The sequence below is a fragment of the Physella acuta genome, unplaced genomic scaffold (assembly GCF_028476545.2).
Source record: "Physella acuta isolate Inbredline_101_S28 unplaced genomic scaffold, ASM2847654v3 ptg001983l, whole genome shotgun sequence".
NCBI lineage: Eukaryota > Metazoa > Mollusca > Gastropoda > Physidae > Physella > Physella acuta.
Window position 1 is genome coordinate 9,349 of NW_026733488.1, and position 11,039 is coordinate 20,387.

General features: G+C 34.1%; 2 protein-coding genes across 2 annotated transcripts; both read left to right on the plus strand.

Moving 5' to 3' along the window:
• The first annotated feature begins 1,137 nt into the window (after positions 1-1,137).
• Positions 1,138-2,854, plus strand: LOC131931511 (GTPase IMAP family member 9). Its single transcript, XM_059288336.1, has one exon. The coding sequence runs from the start codon at positions 1,139-1,141 to the stop codon at positions 2,291-2,293; it is 1,155 nt and encodes a 384-aa protein (XP_059144319.1). The 5' UTR covers position 1,138; the 3' UTR covers positions 2,294-2,854.
• Positions 2,855-8,643: 5,789 nt separating this feature from the next.
• LOC131931512 (uncharacterized) lies at positions 8,644-10,567 on the plus strand. Its single transcript, XM_059288337.1, has 3 exons — positions 8,644-8,673; positions 9,276-10,298; positions 10,520-10,567. Exons 1-3 carry the CDS (start codon positions 8,644-8,646, stop codon positions 10,565-10,567), a joined length of 1,101 nt encoding a protein of 366 aa, XP_059144320.1.
• Positions 10,568-11,039: the final 472 nt, after the last annotated feature.

The following is an 11,039-nucleotide window of genomic DNA, read 5'->3' on the forward strand; positions in this document are numbered from 1 at the left end:
TATACACGATATATAAAAAATAAAACTCGGATGCGGTTCATCCGAGTGCCATGAAACTTTAGGGAGTAGATGAGAATACTCCCGAGAATTTTTCTCTGCGAAAAAGAAAACTAAAGTTTCTTATGGGCGGCGCCATATAGGGTACAACTTTCGTCAATACACGGTTTGGAGCCCAGAGTTTTAGAGCGACGATGTTGGCACTTGGCATCCGTTAATCGAGCGTCCTGCATAGCGAGTAAAGGGTACTACTATATTTAGCGGTAAAACTACAACAGGCTTCTAAAAATAACTTTGTAAAGCGAGGAAATCCTTCTGTACAGTTGCGTCACCTTGCCAAAGATGAAAAAATAACTTTTTGAATATGTGGAGCCTACTGTAGAGTTTCGTCACTTTTCGAATGATGCAATAAGCATCTATTATTAGACAATCCAGTCAGAAATTGAGATCGAGCATCTAATAATAGACCATTAGTAACGCTAGCATATTGCATCTGTCACACTGATGTTTAAAACACGTCAAATACTTTTTTTAAGTGTTAAAGAAAAAAATCCTGTTCATTTGTGTCACTTTAGCGAATGACGAAATCAGCATCATTATTAACAGGATGCTATTTGGCACGATGGCGCCTGTTAGTTTTAAGGAGCCAGGGCTCGTACGCCGCGCCTATGCGGTAGTGTAATCGGGGGGTGGGGCCCATGAGAGCGCCCCTCTACGTCTCTGACACATGGGTGGTCACCGAAGTGTGTTCTACCGTATTATTTCGGTGAGTGATTAATGTACATTCAATGTTTTCATGCGGTAGTGTAGGTAAACCCGTGTCCCGATATTTATGATCAAAGCGCAGGCATTGTTTACATTTAAATAACTCACTTTTAGAAAAGACGGTGACGCGTCGTAGAACATATGATTGGTAACGCGTTGCTGAAATCCTTCTAATACATTTCGTCAAACTTACTTCTATCCCCGCGGCAACGCGCGGGGGACGGGTACGCTAGTATATATATATATATATATATATATATATATATATATATATATATATATATATATATATATATATATATATATATAAGTGCCTAGTTATAAAGCATTCGAAAAAAGAGAAATTAAATATTTGTCTCATTTTTCAGGGCTAAAAATGGCTAGAGCTTCTATTAATTCCACTACTGATTTAGATATTATTCTTATTGGTAAATCTGGGAATGGAAAAAGTTCAACGGGTAACTCTATCCTTAGACGAGAGAATATTTTTGAGCCCAGTTTCAACATGGATTCTGTAACAAAAATACCACAGTTTGAATGGAGTGAATTTGAGGGCAGAATTTTACAGGTCATTGACTCACCTGGTGTTTTAGATACGTGTGAGGATGAGGAAGGGGGAATAACTCTGGTACACAACGCCCTACAGAACGCCATGTTAGCGAACCCAAAAGGCTATCATGCGTTTCTTGTTGTACTGAAGTTTGGAAATCGTTTCACAATAGGGGAGCAGCAAACGGTTCAAATTCTGAAAGGAATTTTAGGCGAGAACTTCCTTAAAGACTACGGTATTATTGTAATGGCAAACGGGGAAACTTTTGAACAAAACTGTCGAAAAGATAAAACGCTGAGCCTCAAAACATTTTGTGCTGATCAAAGAGGCCCCTTTAAAAGTATCCTTGAGGAATGTAACAACAGAATCGTTGTGTTTAGTAACCTAACGCAAGATGAGAATGTGAAGAACAGACAAGTTCAACAGCTGATTGCAATGGTTGATGAATTGGAAAACGATGGTCGCAGATACACAAACGAACACTTTAAAAGAGCTGATAAGTTTTACCAGCATCTCCTTGTTTCAACATCGATACCAATGCTAACCAAACAAACCCTAAAAGAACAAAGCTTGATAATGCAAGCAATAAAAGCTATTGAAACTTTGCCAGAGCAAAGTGAAAAGATTGATTCATTGGAAAACATTCTGCCAAGACTTGAAAAATTAATAAATAGCTTGAAAGAGAAAGATAGGGAAACTGGTAAACTGGTGGATTTTATAACAAATGCAAACGACACCAAAGATTTGGTAAATGCTCTTTTACAACTGTATAAAAGCAAAAGTAGCAAGCAAGCAACGCCAGAAGTCTTAAATAGTTTGAATCATCAAGCAATTGAAATAGAATGTACACGACAAAATCTGCATCAGAAAATGAAGAAATCATTTTTTGAAAAATTTAGAGACATCCTAAAACGATTTGGTCCTTTTATTTTTGGCTCAGCTGAAATTTTAGCTAATGTTCTTTTAGCTTTATTTAGTTGATTGCATCAACAACGTACCAATTCAAATAATTGTATTTTTATAATCTAGTTAGCATCAGGTTTGTTTTTTCATTTTCAAATAATAACATAAAACTTTGTTTTTGTGTACACAAATAGCAAAAATGTGTATTTATTTGCAACTTGCCATTGTTGAATGAATATTCTTTGTTTTCTTGAATTTTTTTGTAATAATTTAATTAATTAGAAATTAAGTAGCCAATTTATGATGTTCATGACCTGAAAATGACAAGTTGTGTTTGAATCTAGGTGGTTTTTTTTTTAAATTAATATAAAAAACGTCTTAAATTTAACTAAAAAAATTTACATGTTAGAACTAGTGTCCACGTTGTAATTATTATTGATACAGACAAAACATTTGTCGCTCACAACTGTTTCTTTTGGCTAATTTTTAATTCGTGGAGGTTGATTAAGTTAAAGCTAAAAATTATTTTAAATATGTGTCTCCAACGGCAAAGAAAAATATTTTGTTTAGAGGCTAGTTTTTAAGAAAAACACTTGATATTTAAATTAAAACATTTTTGGAAACAAAACGTAGCAAATGAATGAGAAAAGAAAAACACTTGATATTTAAATTAAAACATTTTTGGAAACAAAACGTAGCAAATGAATGAGAAAACGATTTGTATTAGAATTATATGCACATAGATTTGTATTTTAATTGTTGTCTTTTTTAGTCGTAGAACTAACTGGAAAAACAAGTTACTTAAATGATTTCAACATTTTTCTTGGTTACCAAAATTGTTAATATGTTTTCACTGTGTAAAGGTAGCACAATTAAAAAGAAATTTAATTAATTAAAATAATTTAGAAACGTTTGAAAAAGAATAGTTTACATCAAATGAGAAAACCATTAGTAAGGAATAAATATTTTGGTCAGACGCATTATATTTTGCCTTTTTCTTTTACGTGACCTCTCCTCCCCAACTGTCACACATCGTCGAAAAAGTCTGTCTTCATCACTCTAGGGGGGATCAGTCGTTAAAAATATGTAGATTGCATTGTGATAGCGTTTTAATTATTCTGACTGCGGTTTCATTAAGAGTAATAGGCCTATATTCCTCGGCTCTTGTTTGAAAACAAGAACAAATTTTAAAAAAAGTTCAAATAGCAAGCTTTTAAATGCACTGACAATAAAAAAATAAAACTAATTTGCTTTCTTTCATAAAAGCTTTGACATATTTAAGCAACCAAAACGTTTATGGAAGAAAGCAAATTTCTTTTATTTATTTTCAGTGAATATTTAAAAGTTTGCTATTATAACGTTTTTTATATTTGTTTTATTTTATATTTAGTTTTTTTCTTCTTTTTTTTCATAATCTATTCATTTGACACAACAATTTCTGCAACTTAAAATATTTTTTTTTAAATACTATAAGTAGCTCGTGAAAGACGATTATCCGTTCGCCTCCACTTTCTCTCTTCCCCCCCCCCCCCCCCCCCCCACCTCCACAATAACCTGTGAAATGAGCCGTCCGTGACGACAGTTTACAGACGACAGCAACCAGATCAAGTAGATCTTGTTTTCTCCCTTTAGTTTCAAATCGTTTAACAATTCTACTATCTGCAACTAATAGCATTCACTCGACCCGGCTCTTTGGTTGTAAACATTCGACGTAAACCCTAGCTCAGCAGACTCATAGGGTGATCTCGTCTGCCTAGTTTTCTCCCCTTCTGTTGTTGAATGAAGAAATCTATAGAGTTATATAATTTTCTTATCTTCCCTCAGTTTCGAAACCGTTTAACTAATTTGTATTGACTAATTAAACACCTAATTAAATTTTAAACAACATAGAGTTGCATTTTTATAGAAGTGGAATGTATCCAGAAAGTTTGAACAAAATTGTTGCATTAGAAGTGGGTCGAAATATATTTGCCACAAACCCACAAACTACAAACAAACAAACAGACGTTGCGAACTAATTAAAAGCTTGTAAAAATGTGTCATTTACTTTAATAAGAAATGCAATGATCAATATTGACCTAATTTCAAGATTATTAATTATACATACAAAACAATCTATTTAAGATCTTCTAATTTAGACATTGGACAATGTGCGATGATGTTAGTTAAATTTAACTTAAAACGGAACTTTATCTGTTGACGGAAGTTTAACCGCAACGTGAAAATGAGAACGAGAATGAGAACGAAAACGAGAACGACAACGGGAACAAGAACAGGAACGATAACAAGAACGAACACGAGAACGAGAACGAGAACGAGATCGAGAACGAGAACGAGAACGAGAACGAGAACGAGAACGAGAACGAGAACGAAAACGAGAACGAGATCGAGAACGAGAACGAGAACGAGAACGAGAACGAGGACGAGAACGAGAACGAGAACGAGAACGAGAACGAGAACGAGAACGAGAACGAGAACGAGAACGAGAACGAGAATGAGAATGAGAATGAGAATGAGAATGAGAATGAGAATGAGAATGAGAATGAGAACGAGAACGAGAACGAAAACGGGAACGGGAACGGGAACGAGAACGGGAACGATAACGAGAACGAACACGAGAACGAGATCGAGATCGAGATCGAAAACGAGAACGAGAACGAAAACGAGAACGAGAACGAGAACGAGAACGAGAACGAGAACGAGAACGAGAACGAGAACGAGAATGAGAATGAGAATGAGAATGAGAATGAGAATGAGAATGAGAATGAGAATGAGAATGAGAATGAGAATGAGAATGAGAATGAGAATGAGAATGAGAATGAGAATGAGAATGAGAATGAGAATGAGAATGAGAATGAGAATGAGAATGAGAATGAGAATGAGAATGAGAATGAGAATGAGAATGAGAATGAGAATGAGAATGAGAATGAGAATGAGAATGAGAATGAGAATGAGAATGAGAATGAGAATGAGAATGAGAACGAGAACGAGAACGAAAACGGGAACGGGAACGGGAACGAGAACAGGAACGATAACGAGAACGAACACGAGAACGAGATCGAGATCGAGATCGAAAACGAGAACGAGAACGAGAACGAGAACGAGAACGAGAACGAGAACGAGAAGGAGAACGAGAATGAGAACGAGAATGAGAATGAGAATGAGAATGAGAATAAGAATGAGAATGAGAATGAGAATGAGAATGAGAATGAGAATGAGAATGAGAATGAGAATGAGAATGAGAATGAGAATGAGAATGAGAACGAGAATGAGAACGAGAAGGAGAACGAGAAGGAGAACGAGAACGAGAACGAGAACGAGAACGAGAATGAGAATGAGAATGAGAATGAGAATGAGAATGAGAATGAGAATGAGAATGAGAATGAGAATGAGAATGAGAATGAGAATGAGAATGAGAATGAGAATGAGAATGAGAATGAGAATGAGAATGAGAATGAGAATGAGAATGAGAATGAGAATGAGAATGAGAATGAGAATGAGAATGAGAATGAGAATGAGAATGAGAATGAGAATGAGAATGAGAATGAGAATGAGAATGAGAATGAGAATGAGAATGAGAATGAGAATGAGAATGAGAATGAGAATGAGAATGAGAATGAGAATGAGAATGAGAATGAGAATGAGAATGAGAATGAGAATGAGAATGAGAATGAGAATGAGAATGAGAATGAGAATGAGAATGAGAATGAGAATGAGAATGAGAATGAGAATGAGAATGAGAATGAGAATGAGAATGAGAATGAGAATGAGAATGAGAATGAGAATGAGAATGAGAATGAGAATGAGAATGAGAATGAGAATGAGAATGAGAATGAGAATGAGAATGAGAATGAGAATGAGAATGAGAATGAGAATGAGAATGAGAATGAGAATGAGAATGAGAATGAGAATGAGAATGAGAATGAGAATGAGAATGAGAATGAGAATGAGAATGAGAATGAGAATGAGAATGAGAATGAGAATGAGAATGAGAATGAGAATGAGAATGAGAATGAGAATGAGAATGAGAATGAGAATGAGAATGAGAATGAGAATGAGAATGAGAATGAGAATGAGAATGAGAATGAGAATGAGAATGAGAATGAGAATGAGAACGGGAACGGGAACGGGAACGGGAACGGGAACGAGAACAGGAACGATAACGAGAACAAACACGAGAACGAGATCGAGATCGAAAACGAGAATGAGAACGAGAACGAGAACGAGAACGAGAATGAGAATGAGAACTTTTTAGTGATTCATATTTTATTAAATCGAAGAGACTATAAAATTGGCTTTAAAACAACACCGGTAGATCGCGATATTTAAAAGACGATTATCTGCCCGTTGAAAGCGGCCGTCCGTGGCTGTAATTTACAGAAGACAGCAAGTTCTTTTTTTTTTATCTCCCCTTAGTTTCAAATCGTTTAAAACTTCATTACTTGCCCCAAATCGCCTTCACTAGATCTCCCCTTAAATAAAAAAATAAATAGACTTGTATTGTCATCGAAGTGGGACGTATATGCAAAGTTTCAGCGAAATCGATAAATTAGAAGTGGGTCAAATTTAGTTATAAGACTTATCACAATCACACAAACAAACTACAAACAAACAAACAAACAGACGTTGCTAACTAAATAAAAGCTGCTACCCTTATAATGTACATAATTTAACCAACAGGGTCCAAGCAAAAGGAGATGATATGAGTTAGTGAAACAAATAGAAATGTCATTTACTTTAATTAACTATGAGTTGATCAATATTGACCTAATTATACAGTCAGCATAATCTATTTACGATCTTCTAATTTGGACATTGGTCTTTAGCCGGTCAATGCTAGGTGATAGTGGTCAGTGACTAACTAGCCGGCTAAGGTGCGCATTGCCTGACTTTGGGCTTTGGCCGTAATGTAAATAAACTAGATAGATGCCCCGATGAGAAAACAATACAACGGGCGCCATGTTGATAATGTTGTCTTTTTCTCGAAAACGATATCAAAAACTAATTCCCCACCTCGACCTCAAATGTAACAGGAAACAAAAAATGGCATTAAAAATGGATTTTTATAGAGAATTTGCATTTTAACCTACCGAACAAATTATAATTAAACTTCTTAAACAGAAATAAGTATTTGTACTGTAAACATTGATCTTTCTCTAAACCTAGTTTTGATCAAATCAAATTTTAAGCTCTCTCAAAAGCAATGTAAATCTCCTTACGGTTCTATGTTGATGTATGGTGAATTTTAAAAGCTTAAAACCATCAGCTGTCCACACTACCATACGGCCACGTTTAAAATAAACTTGTCGAAATGCATCGGACATAAAGTAACAGTGCCTAGTTTTCGGAAACAATTTTAAATATGGCTAATAAAGAGCATCCGATACGAAAAGGGGCCACCTAAATACCATGATAAAAAAGCACCATTCAAAACATATTGTTTTAAATTATGAATATTACTTAAAATTGTAAATTAATTTTATAAAACATTGGAAAAGTTATTGAGTTTTTTTTTAACAAAAAGCGAAGTGAGTCTCGTTACACATCCAGTGATGTCAACTATAGAAATCTAGAAGTTTGTCACAAAACCGCCCTTGTTTCGAGAAAACGCAGAGAGCCGAAAAGTTATATACTGGTTTATGAGAATACGATGCCAAATTATCGTGTTATGTGGGTTTTTTTTAAGAAATCGGAGTAGTTTATTCCTTCAGGTTACCGAAAATCGCTCATAAGTAAAAAGAACCATATATAAAGAGGAATCAAATCGCGCCCTACCGGAGCGCCACCCCAGCGAATTTGAAATATTTTTTGCAGGTACCTCCACAGAAGTATTCTCAAGAACTTACCAAAGTTTTATGACGCAAACACACAGACATACATACATTGTTTGAATTGAAGTCTATCACGATAACATAAACACTTTTTATTCAGTATTTAAAGTACAACCATATCTTTAATAGAAACGTTCGTCGTTATTAAATGCAACTACGAATGGAAAATGTAGAAACAAGAATTTATGGAAAAAAATATTTTTGTTTAAAGTTTTCTGTTTTGTGTTTGCCATATAATAAATATCAGCATGATAACTAATATTTGCTTTAAAATGATAGCAAGATACCATTATATTGTTATAAACACAAAGTAAATATACGATTTAAGTGTTTGAGATTAATAGCTTTAGAACCAACGCGCCAACCTTCCTACACAAATTCCACTGCCACGATTTACAAATAAGAAAGATACATGGCCTACAATTTAAAGTCAGTTGCTTCAGAATAACCAATAAGGATCTGTGTTTAAAATAGTAACGTGTGACTGCGCCAGCTACGTACTGCGAAGATTTATATTTATAAATAAGTGTAGTAAATAATGTTATCGTAAAGTCAGAGATAGCGTGTATCGGTACTTGTGCAATCTAAAGTAATATCATGCTTAGAGCAATCAAAGGTGTGCCCAAGGTAAGGCTACTATCTTTAATAAGCATGAAAATACAAGGTGCATCTGTGTGGTTTATATTGCATCTCGTCGCAGGGTCGTTGTTCCGATGATCTTAAGACAATAATTTTTATCGATACCAAAATTACGTTCAACTGGTTATGCACCATTGAGGTCATTGACTCCGATTTCAGCCTGCTTTTTCTTTTTGGTTTGTCCAACCAAGAACAAACTACAAGGCAGCAGTTGTTTGATTTTGGAGTTGTGTCTCCTAGAAGAGTGGCTGTCCCCGAGGGTTCGAACTCGAGACTTTTCGGTTTAGCAACCATGAGCTTTATCGACTCGACCACGCCGACCCCCTATACTTTTTTTAAAAGTAGATATATTTTTACAAATAGATATTAAACATATAATGTAAGTGAAAATGAGCGTTTCATACTTTTTATTTCAAAAATATAAATGAAATATTTAAAAGTTTGATGTTAATGTAACAATAATGTAAAGGTAAGTATCGGGGTTATGTTTAGGGTTAGAATTTAAATATCATTTTTATTAAAGTATATGCAAACAAAGCAGTGTGTATATATGTGATTTATTAAATTGAATATTTTTCTTTCCTTTCTAGTTCAGGCTGGATGTGATTTTAATTGGTAAAACTGGACTTGGCAAAAGTGCAACTGGTAACTCTATACTTGACAAAGAGAATGTATTTAAAGACAGCTGTTCGTTTAGTTCACTGACAAAGTTCCCAAAATATGACGCTTGTGACTTCTTAAACTATAGAATACAAGTTGTTGATTGCCCAGGTGTTTTTGATACAGATTTAGATGAAGAAGATGGGGAAATGTTGGTTAAGGTAGCTCTACAATCTGCCATATTGATTAATCCAGAAGGCTACCACGCATTTATTGTTGTGGTGAAAGCAGGGAGTCGGTTCACAAAAGAAGATGAAAAGTCTATACTTATTCTGAAACATATATTGGGTAGTGATTTTTTAAACAGCTATGGCATAATAGTTTTTACTCACGGGGACATTCTAAGTCTAGAAATGGAGAAAAATGGACAAAGTTTGAAAGAATTTTGTGACAGTCAAACACGAGCTTTTAAATCATTACTGGATGAATGTCACGGCAGAGTTGTTGTTTTTAATAATCGGAATCCTGATGATAAAACAAAACAAGAGCAGAGACAGAATTTGGTCGACATGGTGGTCAACTTAAACACTAACAACAAAAGATACACAAATAAACATTTCGAAAAAGCACAGATGCTCTACAAACAGATGTTAGATACTAAAGTGTTGACAACAACCAAGGAAGATGTAAACACACAGAGTTGTATCCTAGATAAAATTTCTAAAGCTGAGACTATGACTACTAATGAGAACATTATTTATTTACAAATGCTTTTCGATGAAATCATCAACTTCGAGTCTTCTTTATCCAAATCTGCTGCTGATGGAGAATCACCAAATATTTTGATTACTAATCTTAAACAGGCGCGATTATGCGTAGAAGAGATGATCAAAGAAACAGAAAAGGCACATCTTACGGGACCAAAAACTACCGAAGTCTTGGAAATGTTACTGAACTTCCAAGATATTAAGCAAACATTTGATAAAAAGTACTTTTCTTCTTTCCAATCCTTGGTTCGTGAGTCAGAACATTCTATTTTTTTAAGTTGCCTTCTTTAATGAAATTTTACAATTTATCAGATAATAATTAGCTCTATTTTTTAAGCAATGATAATTATCAAACGATATTAAATGATGCGGAATGTGTAGTTGATACTATGTTAAAAATGAACCTAAAATAAGTTTAATTGTTCTGATTTTTGAGAATTTTAGTATTAAATTTTTAAAATACAAAGGTCCAAGAAAATATAGATGCCTTTCGTAGCATGCTTGAGTTTAGATAATTGTGTACACGTTTTGAAAATAGGTTAATTAACTTGATCTTCGGTTTTTCTAAATACCTTTAGTGTTAGATGCTTAGTAAAAACATGCTTTCGCTATTTGTTATTTGCATAAAGTAGGAATAAATTTATATTAATTTGGAATTAATCAATATAATGCCACGTACTTGATTTGCACGTATTTTTAACTTTAAGCAACGTGTGAAATAATGATTGTCGATTTCGCTTTTAATTGAATTCTTATTTTAGATATCAACATTTAAAAGCAGTAAGTGGTTGCTAACACTGTTAGTAATAAGAAATGACCTTGATAAAAAAATTCATATGAAGTGAATCTGTAGTTTTTAATTTATTTGTGTTGTTATTACAATTACTGTGTTTCTTTATCCAAGTTCAACATAAAAATCATATTCTTTTTTATGTCCTTAATTATACTGTACAAAACATTATTATTATTATTATTATTATTATTATT

Excerpts from the sequence above, each read along its gene's own strand:
- LOC131931511 (XM_059288336.1), top strand. The coding sequence starts at position 1,139 with ATGGCTAGAGCTTCTATTAATTCCACTACTGATTTAGATATTATTCTT.
- LOC131931512 (XM_059288337.1), top strand. The coding sequence starts at position 8,644 with ATGCTTAGAGCAATCAAAGGTGTGCCCAAG. Across the intron at positions 8,674-9,275 it reads CAATCAAAGGTGTGCCCAAG|TTCAGGCTGGATGTGATTTT; the intron begins GTAAGGCTACTA and ends TTTCCTTTCTAG. Across the intron at positions 10,299-10,519 it reads TTTCTTCTTTCCAATCCTTG|GTCCAAGAAAATATAGATGC; the intron begins GTTCGTGAGTCA and ends TAAAATACAAAG.